Source organism: Aethina tumida, chromosome 3, assembly GCF_024364675.1.
Source record: "Aethina tumida isolate Nest 87 chromosome 3, icAetTumi1.1, whole genome shotgun sequence".
In the NCBI taxonomy this organism is placed as follows: domain Eukaryota; kingdom Metazoa; phylum Arthropoda; class Insecta; order Coleoptera; family Nitidulidae; genus Aethina; species Aethina tumida.
The window spans coordinates 28,214,532-28,227,345 of NC_065437.1; the positions used below are offsets into that span (position 1 = coordinate 28,214,532).

The window sequence follows — 12,814 nt, forward strand, 5'->3', positions numbered from 1 at the left end:
AATACATTATTTTTACGTGAACTTTATTTATTATGTTTCGGACTGTCTGATATGTGTCCGGTTTTGTTATATAATTTGTAACCATTTTAAAATTAGCTTCATATTGCCTCCCTCAGAAATCTTGGTCCCTATTTTCTCAATCTTCTCTAAATGTCAATTTCTTATCACTAAAAATCTTTTGTAAAGCAAGAAAAATATGGTAATCGCTTGGTGCCAGGCCCGGACAATATGGTGGATGTATCAAAACGTCCCAACCAAGCTCCTGGAATTTTTGGCGAGTCACTATAGGTGTATGTGGCCTGACTTAGTCAATCGCTAGCTTCAAACGGTCCAGTTGTTGATAGTAGAAATCCGAATTTAGTGTTGCCATATCGAAGCAACTCATAATAAATGATTCCTTTTCAGTTCTACCAAATGCACAGCAGTACATTCCTGACCGTTAGTTCTACTTTGGCCACCATCAGAGGTGCTTCACTGCACTTTAACCATGATAGTTTTCAAATATTACTGTGATATGTGACCCATTCCTTATCCTCAGTCACCAAAAATTATTGACATTTTCGACGACGGGTCTTACTGTTCGGGTGGCATCTTTAATATCAATAGTACTTGAACAGAAATTGACGAAACCAAAATTGTGCTCAATTAGCTATTACAGTATCGGGACCATAAGTAGCATTCACGCTGACTTGCATTTATATCCATTTTGTTTACTGCGAAATGTCACCTTAACAATGAGCATAAATCAGAAATTGTTAGATCCATACTTTAAAAAATATCGCTACAGTTATAATGTACTTCTTTTTGCCCAACCCAATAAAGTCTTTAAGAATTCCTGCTGAAATAAACAAATATCTAGATTGCGAATTTTGAATCTCCTACGCGGGGGACTCCCCGGGCTAATAGTTAAAACACATAGTAGTAATCTAGGCTGCATAACTTTAGGTGTGTATTAATAATAAATATCCGGATAAAAAGTAAATGTGTAGTTTAACATTTAAAATATTCTCCTCATAATTTTTATTTCACTATTTCCTACTTAAAATAAAATCAAAAATAAAATTAACTTTATATAGTTTGGCAAATTAATAAAAAAAAATGTTTACAATATCCAGAAGGCTAATAATTAACAAAATATGTCAAATACATAAAAATATATATGTTAAATTTATATTTAGTATATCAAAAAAAAATCTGTCAAAGAATATGTCACGCGTGAATGTTTAGTCTGGGAACACGACATATACATAAATAAAATTACTTTAATTTAGTCAGTATATATGCCCAATCACGGTTTTTGCAAGTCAACAAGATAAGTTTTTATTAAATGAAGTCTGCTTGTTTTTCTTTTACACGTGTTGTAGTTTGAACCGCTCTCCCAAACCAACGTTCTAATGGTGGGAAACTTCAGATGTATGTCAATTGTGATTTAAAAATTATGTTGACTTTGTGAAGTTGTGCTTACATGTTTATTGTAATTTAAATGTATTGTCGAATGTGATAAGGTTCATCTATATTTCAAATCAAAATGGATGCTGAAAAAAATGATGGAAAATCGGGTGAGTTTAACGAGCGGTTTTCTTGAAATACAGTATGTATATAACAAATTATTTTCAGATTTTATGAAAGACATATTTATTGTCATGAAAAGGATTTACTCAGCTTGTGATCCGGAAGGGACAGATTCCGTTAAAGTTTCACAGTTAATAAATTTTATTAAACCTTACATACCAGAACCGTAAGTTCTTAATTTATTTAAGTGCCTCAAAAATTGAATACGTTTTTATTTTAAGGGATGCCTTGAATTGTTTAAGAAACAATCTTGATCCTAACAATGAAGATGTGTGTGTAACAAGCAAGTTTTTTTTTGATGTTATGAATGATTGGGCATTGTTGATCAATGCTAGTGACAATATGGATGATGAGTTTAATCGATCACCCAGGTAAACAACACACACATGCATGTAATACATTACAAATTTTCCAAATTTCAGTCAAATGGACTTTTCTAATCAACATCTACCACTCAATCAGTCAACACCCAGAACTAGTTTTGGGCAAAAATTACTTAACAATTCAGATTTTCTTAATTTCTCCAATGTCTCCACGTACAGCTTAGGCTCAAATAAACCAGGTAATATTTGAGAAACATTTTTTAAAACAAGTAACCCTTAACATATTCATTTGCATTTAGCACCAGCTGATGTAAGTTTATTCGAGGAAAGAATTAAAATGCTTCAACATGAAATTAATAAGGGTAAAGCTGAAATGGACATGATGAAGATCCAATTGACCAATTTTGAGGATCAAAATGAACTGCTCCAAATAGATCTCAACAGGGCTAATAAAAGGATTCAAGCGTAAATTTATAATTAAAATTTTTTAACATTGACATAATTAAATCATATTTATAGTGAACAGTTACAAAATGAAAAATTACATATTCGTATAAAAGAAATTGACGAATTGAAAGAAGACATTAATACTTATAGGAAAAAAATTGATGATTTGATTAAGAAGAATAATTCTGCTGAAAAAGATAAAGACAAACTTCAGAATTCAATTGATGAGCTAGAACTAAAGGTACATATAAATTATATTTTAATAATTGGCTAATATTGTTATGTTATTAGATTAATCAGTATAAGAAAAAATATGATGAATCTTGTAAGAATGAACAAATTACTAAAAAGAAACTACTGGATTTAAAAATGGAGATGGAACTTAAGGATAGTGAAATAGAGGACCTGGTACAAAGAAATATGTCCTTTAACAATCAACTGAACCAGTGCAGAGATATAATTGATTATATTAAGTGTGAGAATGAGGTAATAAACTTTTGTATTTTTTGTTTTATATAATTTGATGTTAAAAATTATAAATTTCTTATCATCTACAATTAAAACTAAATTACCATAAAAGCGTTTATATAACGTGTTAGCCTCTAAATGTGGTTCATAGTAAGAAATTTGATAGTCGCATTTAACATTTGAACTGATGTTGAGAATCATGGAATAATTAATAAATAAATACACCCAATACCATTAGAATTTATTCAAATATTTTACTTATAACTTTTTTGTCAACATAGCTTTTAGTGTTCGTGTTATTGGTATTGTTCAAATAAAATGGTTAAAATTAAGTTAAAATAAATTATTTATATTCATATTATTAATATTTTGAACTATTAAATGATGGTATCATCAATTAATGGTTGTATGCTTTGAATGTTTTATTTTGATTAATTTAACATGCCCCTGCTTATGTCAAAAGAGTTGTAATTAAAAAACTAGTGACAAGGTGTATCTACCGAAAAATTTGAATAGTTTGCAAGCGACTTTAATAATAACTGGATAGTTCTTCACACTATTTTGAAGTAATTTATTTATTTTGCATCTCATAATAATAAAAAACCTTGCTACAATTGATTTAGGTAAAGAATAATATAAAGTAATAGACTAAAAATATACCAGACAGTCTAGTAATCTACAAAAACTTCGGTTAAGAAGTTTAAAATAATTGAAGCATTTAATTTGAACCCCATAATAATAACCACGTTCTTCAGCAACTGCAAAGGCAAAAGGACGCGATGGAAAAGGTGCTGCGTGACGAGAAGGTCATGCCGCGCTACGGATCTCCGAGCTACGTATTCAAGAGCATCTTGGCCTCCAATCAAGAACGATTCGCCCATTCCTATAGGTCGTGCGACGTGTTATCCTCATCGTACGCGTCGATCTCGACGCCGCCGCCCACACACTTGTGGAAGCCGAGACCGTCCGAAAACAGACCGGAGGCGATGAGTCTGCACAGACTTGTGCTGACCAGGAGCGCGAGCGTCCAGGACATCGGCAGCGGCTTCAAAGCGGAGTCCAAATTCATGCCGGAATTGCCTGATCTTAATGCGACGTCTCCTTCGACGTCGTTTTCGGGTTTGGACGACTCCAATGCCAGCGACGATTCATTCACGATTTTCAACAACAAAATGAGACTCTTAACTCCGTTGTTTAATAAGCGGCATTCTTTGCAAGCTGAATTAGAAGAGGTAATTGTATTGAATCTAATATTAAATCATTTCTTTCTGTTTAACTGATAGTATTCTATTAACCTACGAAGTTATGACGTTACCACAGGCCACGTAAATTCACAAGATGTTTAATAGATTGTATTGTGAAATCTGCAGTAGCGTTGTTAGCGAAGTCATGTAAAAAGGTGTTAGATGTGCCGTTTTTTTTACAGAAATGCGAAATGTTTGTCATAATTTTCTTTTTCACAGGCCAATGTTGAAGTTGACGGAAAATCTGGCACGATAATTAACGAACAACTTATCGAAAATTTAAGAGAACAACTTAAAGAACATGACGATTGTCCAGAGAAGATCAGGCAGTATGAAGAAGAAATATATAATCTAAAAATGGAGCAGGAATCCATTAAAGAGAAACTAAACAATTTGGAAATTGAAAATGACAATCTACGAGTGCATATTTTGGACCTGGAAGGCGAAGGCTGTAAGACTGCGGCGGAATTCTACGGTTCTATGTATGAAGAGCCTGAAAGAGATGAATCTACCTTTAGTTTGGAAGGTTTGAATTTATGTTCTGATGATGAGGTATGTTACTTGATTGATCTAATAATTGAATAATATTATCAATATGAAAAATATGTTGATTATATCATATATATTTTTTAGAATCCAAAAATCAGAAAATTCCTGCAAATTATTAAAGATTTACAACTTCACCTTGAAAAAAAGGATAAAATCGTTGAGGAATTACAGGAGATGAAAGATATACTGGAAATATCCCTAAAAAAGGTAATCGTGAAATATTTTTTCACTAAATCCAAGAACTAATCATAGTATTTCAGAGTGAAGATGCAGTTGCTAGTTTGGCTTCAGATCACAAAAACTGTGCTATTATAAAAAATGGTCTTTTCCAACAAATGAAGGATATAGAGAATGAACACCAAAAAATAATTTCAAAATATGTAGATGAACAAACCAAAACTGTGAAAGAAAAATATGAAGAGTCTACAAAGTGTTTGGAAAGTATAGTGTGTGATCTAAAGGAACAATTATCCTCCAAGGAACTCACTATAAAGAATCAAGAAGAGGTTATTAAACAGTTAAATCTTAAAAAACAGAATCTTAAGGAAGACATTGACCTTATTAAAGAATTAAATTTAAAACTACAGACTTTAGAAACAAAATTTGAACATACTAGTAATTTATTAGTCAAAGCTCAAGAAGAAATTCGTAAAAAGAACAGTATAATGGACAAATTGAAAGATCAGATGGAAGTTACAAGTATTGCGGATATTAATTCACGATTAATGACACTAAAGGAAGAACACAAAAATACTACTGAGATGTTGTTAAAAGCTCAACAGCAACTTTGTGCTAAAAATAATGAAATAAACAAACAAAATCATAAGATTGAAGAGAATAGAAACTTTATTGCTTCTTTAGAATCACAATTAAACACTCAGAAAGCAGAAAACAAACATATTAATGATTTATTATTGAAAGCCCAAGAGAAAAATGAGGAATATCATAAAAAAATTATTTTGATGGAAGATGAAATGAATGAGAACAACAAAATTGTGGATCACTTAATAGATAACTTATCACAATCCTCCAAAGAAACCGAAAATTCCCTTCAAAATAGATTTGTTAGACTTGAAAATTTAATCAACACATTAATAAAACAAGAAGATCAATGTTTAAATGAAGCCATTTCAATATTGCTCAAATTCTATAAAGGAAATGACACCATCAGCGGAACTCCTAGTGAAAAAGTGGCCAAGTTGTCAAAATTATTGATGGCCCAATATCAAGACAGCCTTAAAGAAACGGAAAACCTAAAAGCGGCGAAACAAATAGAAACAGTTAAACCTATCTTCACTGAAGTAACATGCAATCCACTTAGAAATAGAAGTGAAAATAATACACACAAATCTGGTAGTTTTGGCAAGCAACAAGCAAGGATTAGCAATTTGGAATTACGTCTAGAAAAGAGCGAGAACCTTTTACAAACAAAAGAAGCAAAACTAAAGCAAAAAGAAGAAGAACTGTGTTCCACAACTAAAACTTTAAGAGATGTGGAAGCAATGCTAGAGTCGTTCAAAGCAAAAGAAACCGAATATAATTCTATGATAAGTCAATTAAAGCAAAAAATATCTGATGCAGAAGTAACGGTACAGTCTTCTAAAATTAAAGAAACTGAATATAATGCTACGATACGCCAATTAAAGCAGCAAATTTCTGAGGCTGAAACAACTGTACAATTGTCAAAATCCAAAGAAGCTGAATATGATTCCATGTTACATATATTAAAACAACAAGTTTCTAATTATGAACAACAAATCAACAAGTATAAAGAGGAAATCGTTCAGTTACAGGAACGTGAAGCTGAATTGAACTTGTTAAAATTCAGTCACATTTCAAAATTAGAACAGCAAATGAAACAACTAGAGGTAGTAAAAGCTGAAAACGTTAAAGAAGTTCGGATGTACCAAGAAAAAATTGAAGCATACGAGAAGCAAGTGGAGTCGTTAAATATATCTCACAATATGAATTTGAGTTTGGTAAAAATCAACATGGATAAATTACATAACGAAATGTCGACCGTGAAACAATCCTATTCGAAAGTGTGTGAAGAAAATGCAGCGATGACGACCCACACACACAATCTTGAAGAGGAGGTGTCCAATTGCCACGACAAAATATACGAACTGACTTGTTCTTTAGATGAAGTTCAGAAAAGTTTAAAGGTAATATTTGTTTATATATTAATTTTCCAGTGACATTTAAAACATAAATTCATGTTTATAGTCTGAAAAGTCAGCTCTACAACTTAATCAAGAAAAACTGAAGCACATCGAAACGTTATTAGAAAACGCAGAGAAATCATTGGACATTTCGGAGAAAACTGTGGAGAAATACCATCAAACCAATGAACTGTTAAATAGCAGAACTTCAGCCTTGTCTTCAACATATGAACAATTTGAAAGGTATATGGACCTAATATTAATTGCATTTTTATTAAAACTATGGATACAAGTCATAGATAATGACTACTATTTTATTTTTTATTTTAAACAGTCAAATCATGTAATGTATTATGTTCATATAGATATAGATATAAATTTCTTTTGATTTCATTTAGGGCTATCAATAAAATTATTAGTGTCCTGAGGGGGAAATGTCAAGAATTGTTCGCATATAATAATGAATTCCGTCAAGTCTTCGATGCTAAGGAAGACGAAGAGGTATCATTTTGCTCCCACATTGAAGAACATCTTTACAAGTTTGGCATCCTTATTAAAAAGGCGACAGTAGTTTTGGATATTGTTGTAAGTAGATAAGTTTTACTTGTATATGGGACAGTTCAGTGTTATATACCTTTGTTATGATTTTTATCATTTTTTAGACAATCGGGGAAAACTATGAATTTTTTAAAAACATTTTTTATTTTTAAATAATTGTATCTCAGGCAAATATTACATAGTTACCTTTTGCACAGAAAAATATAAGTTTTTGTGTATTTCACTAAAACTTAGTATGTGCAGTTTAGGTGGCTCTGTATATTAGATTGTGTATTTGTTTTCATGACGTCTTTATGTGTCAGCTTCTATTTTTTTAAAGAAATTATTTGTGCAAGATATTTTTAGAATCTGTAACTAAATTATATTATATTTTAGACTGTCCAATTCGAAAAAGAGATGGAACCAATTCTAGAAGTCGAAAATGAGGATGTAGATGAACTACCTAACCTTCAATCGTAAGTTAATATTTGTAATTTATGTTAATACTTATTAATTATTTTTGAACGAAATAGGAAATCGGATTTGGGCAAAAAGTATACACTTCGTCCTACTCGTTTAATGACCACCGCCCAGCAGCCCGTTAGTCCCGATAGTCCATCTCTTGATATTGCGTCGTCTCTAGAAAGTCCTGATAGCCATGGAAAAAATTGGCTCTTAATTTCTTCTTATGAAGATAAAATTTCACCACCAAATAAGGATTTACTGCACATGCAGGTAAAGTATTACACACATTTATAGTAAAGCATATATTAGATACTGGAAAAAGTAATTTACAGTTTTGTGTTATATTATTATAAATGTATATATTATTTGAAAGTTTCGAACTGTACTATTTATTTTACATCTATATTATATTTAAAGTATTCTTTTGATTTAAAAATAGCGTATTCAATTTGTGCACATTTGCTTTATTCAAAATAAACTCAGGAGTATCTGAAGTGTAAAAATTGCACAAAATTAGTTTCATGGGTTTAAAAATGGCATGTACAAATGTATTGTCAAGATCGTCCTGGAACCTACACTAACAAAGAAATTAAGTAATATCTTGTACAAAATCATCTAAGAATCCGTTTGGAAATAGATTAATTATTAAACCTCAATGAATTAATCGTTATCAACCGCAATGAATTTCATAAAAAAATGGATTCCATACAAAAAGTAGGGATAACATAATTATGCGTTTCACAATTGCCAATTAACTAATTGCACACAATGTGCCTCTTCGTCGGTCTGGAAGATGGATTGAAGTTGGTAAACCTTGTAAAAAAGTCATCCTAACAAAGATTTTGATGGCTGTATATTGGACTGCTCAAGGTATTTTATATAGTAACTTTCTAATAAAAGCTTTTAATGTTTTCCATTTGGTCAAGTTTATGAAAAATTTACTCAAGGACAAGTTTCTTTAGACTATAGAAAACGCCTTCTTTTTTTTACAAGATAAGATCACATATAGAAGAGAGATTCAAAGAAAACTTCAAATGTTTATGGAAAGTACATTCATCATTAAATCCAGATAATTATACATGTCATCATTATTTATTTTTGTCACTCCAATTTTTTACCTAAAAAATGTTTAATACTGAAGATTTAAAAACTAAGATTTATCATTTATTCAAACCCAAGTTTCTCATGACATGAGTTTGCTTGTAGAATGTGATTGGTGATTATTTTGTTGAACAAAAGTTAAACGTTAAAAATGTTAATTACTTTTTCTGGTAGCAACTATTGTCATTTCATCGCCTCATTTTTGTTGGTATTTACTGGTTTCAGAGCTTTGAGTATGAACACTTAATTGAAGACTTACAACAACCTTTTCCAAATATGACAGATTCCTTCTTGGAAAACTTGGGTCTCCATGAAACCAGTGAACTGTAAGCTGTTCTACATTTTTGTTAATTTTCAATCATAATTTAAGATAATTTTATTATCATTAGATGCAAGAGGTCGAAAGAGGAATTAGAGAAAATGTTCGCAACATTGGTGATGCAACTAACCATAGATGCAAAAGATTTCGAAGAGAGACGCGAAAGGCAGAGGGAGGAGTGCATACTGTTAAACAAGACACTGATTGGCTTACTGAAAGAGGTATAATAACGTCAAATTGTTAATTTATTGGCACATAAATATTCTAATTTTTAGGTGGGCGACATGCTACTGAAAGATCGCCGATGTATCTGCGGCGCGGACACTACGAAGCCGGTATTTATCGCGATAAGAGACTTGCGAACTTCCACGGAGCGGGCGCTGGTGGCCGCCGCCAGATACGGGGTCATCAGCTACGAACAGCGTATGATGAAATGCTGGGACTTGGTGACGAATTATGCGGCGATGCTGAGGCAGGAGTCCGTCGACCATGGCGACAACGGAAAACTATCGACATCGCCCTCGTACACGGATGCTGCTGAGAAGAACAGGAATCGAGAATCGGGACAAACCGTCCCTCCGACCAGGCCACAGAATGCTGTAGCTGTGCTTAAGTGAGTGGAAATGCAAAAGCGAACTTTTAAATAGTCGTTGTCTTGTTGCTGTTTTAAGAACTAACACTAACACTAACAGGTGGCAAGAATTAAACTACCAGTGGGGGATCAGTGTTATTTATTTACTTCACTCGATCGTGTATTTAAACAATGTTTTTTTTTTAATTATTGTCGCCTGTTTTTTTGCGATATTTTTTACAATGGTTTTAAATGTTTAGGAAACATTCCACTGGTCACATATGTCACATCTTGTAACCAAAGTGAGTAAAGACAAAACATTGTTTAAATATTAAATTTAATTCAATATCAATGAATATATATTATGGATATTGATATTTATTATTCCTTTTAGTCTTGGTCCCAATCTTTTATTTACCATCGGTATTATACTGACTGTATCCGCAATATTGTTCTTCTTGGGAACAATGGCACACTTGCATTGCAGATTGCTCTCACTGGATGGAGAGGAGTGCCCATTGGACTTTTTAATTGAAAAATCGAACGACGGTCCACCACCATTTTAAACACATGTATTTTCTGATATCATTGTCTGATATTTACTTAAAACATTTTTGTTTCTAATATATGATAGATTAAGAATATACTAGTGTGTCATTTCTTATTAACTACTAATAGGTTTTCTTATTTCTTCTTATAAGAATAATTACCTGTAGAACTTATGATATGTTTAATATATGTTTATACATGTTACTACTAATTTGTTTGAGTAAGCTTAGAATTTTAGCTTACTACGAAAATTGTTAATTTAAATTTATTACATATTAAAGTTTTTAAGAGTATATAATTTATTTCTCTATATAAACATGTATTTATTTGTTGTTTTGTGTTATACCTAGAAATAAATTTTATTTTAAATTCAAAGTGTAGTTTTATTATTTGAAAGTTTGGTATCATCATGTATATTATATTACTTTATTTATGGTCACATCATCTAACTATATTATTACATCAAGTCACTCATCATCTTTAACAATTTAAATAAAACTTTATTTTCTACAATTTACACCGTCAAATTTAGATGTTTTAAGTAAGTTTGTGACTGTGATATTGAGTAAAAATAAATTTAATTGAAGATCATTTTCTTCTTTCTTTTTTGTATGTGGTCTTTAAAACGAGTTCCTATAAATATTTAAGTGGATATGAAAAAAGAAAACGAAAAGCAGATCGAGATAAAGTGGCAAAACAAATGAAAAGATCATTGGACAAATTTTTAACTATAGATGGAAAACAATTACATCAATCGTCATTATTTTCACAAATTTCACCTGCTCAAACTCCAGAAACATCATTTGTGAACCTATTCTGCAAAAAGGGTAGCAGGAAAAACCAAGCAATTTCGTTTGTGAAGATGAAGTAAAGGGAGAAAATATAAATTTAAAATCATCTCAAAGTCATGATGCAACTAAGAGTCTTTTAAACGATATTGCTTTATGGCCAGAATACTTAACAGACGCCATGCGAGAATATTGTATAAAAAATCCACCAAAATCAATGGTTCTTTGCAATCACCTATTCGATGCAACGAAGGGTCAAAACAAATCACAAGAAAATTAACTATTGCCTCCTTCTTCAGAACAATTAATATCAGGAAAAAATTAAAAGAGGTCTATACTGAAACCAACAACTTATTGTACTGTTACGTCTGTAAATTATTTTCCAAACAAACAACGCTAATGATTGGAAAAATGTACACAAAAAGTTGTCAGAGCATGAAAACTGCAGTGACCATATTAACTCCATTTTCATTTTTATAACAAGATCTAAAATTAAAGAACGTATTGACAGTGAACTAATGAAAAAATATTGGCAGGAAGTACAAAAATGTGTGGTAGCTACAATCAAATTTATTTCTTCATACTCTTTAGCGTTTCGTGGTAAAATTGAAGTATTTTTAGTGAAAATAATAATAATTATATATGTGCTTTGGAATGTTTATCCGAGTTCGATCCATTTTTGCGGGAACACGTGAAAAAATATGCAAACTGCGGCACCGGTACTATAAACTATTTGTCGTCTACAATATGTAATGAATTTATTTATATTAGATCGAAAGATCTCTCTAATTATTGATTCAACACTTGATATATCTCATGTAGATCAGATGACCGTCATTATTCGCTATGTTGTTCCAAATGGTATAAAAGAAAGAGAGAATTAATGCTTCAAACAATACTCTTCAACAAAAGACGAATCCCTAAATACAATAGTTTTAATATATGATTCATTGATAGATCACACAAACTGTTAGAGATGATTTTGACAATTTAGAAAAAGAAGCAGAGAAAATTAAAGATATTTGCATATACTAATGATAAAAAACGACAGAAAATACGAAACCTAATTCATGATGAAATTCCAAAACATGAAATAAGATTCACTGACAAAAAACATTTTAAAGTTAATATTTTTTTTATTATATGCGATTCTTTAATTAGCAACATTAAAAAAAGATCTGAGAGATATAAAACTATTAACAATAAATTCAAAACAATTTTTCATGATACTGCTGTTAGTGACTCTTGAATAGAGAAATTAAAATGTTATGAACAAGACTTAAACCTAACAGAACTGAAAAATGAAGTACTACAATTTAAGACTTTTATAAGTAAAGAAAATATTATTTCGCCGTATCTATGCGGTCATTTATTCAGGAAAATAAAATTATTGCGACATTCCCTAATTTGAACATAATTCTGGGAAAATAGTTTATCATTACTTTATATAGAAATAGAGTTACTAAATAGCTCTATCAATTATGACAAACTAATTGACGAGTTGCAGAGTTAAAAGTGAGAAAAAAGGCAATATAACTAATCAATATAGGTATATTTGTTTAATTATTATTCTTGTTTTAATAATTTATGTTTGTTTCAATAAATTATGTTTATTTAATTTTTGTACATACATTATGCTTTAAAACGATGACTGAAAAATAGGCCCGGACTTACAATGTTGCCTAGGGCCCGTTTAAGCCTTAGTCCGCCACTGGTTTA

At 31.0% G+C, this 12,814-nt stretch overlaps 1 protein-coding gene across 2 annotated transcripts; it reads left to right on the forward strand.

The window, feature by feature from the left end:
• Positions 1-1,353: 1,353 nt before the first annotated feature.
• LOC109596636 (centrosomal protein of 290 kDa) lies at positions 1,354-10,402 on the forward strand. 2 transcript variants are annotated; one of them, XM_020012207.2, is made up of 20 exons: positions 1,354-1,559; positions 1,618-1,738; positions 1,794-1,943; positions 1,995-2,134; positions 2,195-2,360; positions 2,415-2,583; positions 2,634-2,828; positions 3,566-4,042; positions 4,274-4,606; positions 4,688-4,810; positions 4,864-6,768; positions 6,830-7,008; positions 7,164-7,350; positions 7,699-7,778; positions 7,836-8,037; positions 9,094-9,194; positions 9,258-9,408; positions 9,463-9,800; positions 10,019-10,060; positions 10,153-10,290. In XM_020012207.2, exons 1-19 carry the CDS (start codon positions 1,529-1,531, stop codon positions 10,053-10,055), a joined length of 5,085 nt encoding a protein of 1,694 aa, XP_019867766.2. In that variant the 5' UTR covers positions 1,354-1,528; the 3' UTR covers positions 10,056-10,060; positions 10,153-10,290. The 2 variants fall into 2 exon arrangements, with proteins under 2 accessions (XP_019867766.2, XP_019867765.2); XM_020012206.2 differs by lacking the exon at positions 10,019-10,060 and having other exon boundaries at positions 1,355-1,559; positions 10,153-10,402.
• The last annotated feature ends 2,412 nt before the right edge of the window (positions 10,403-12,814 follow it).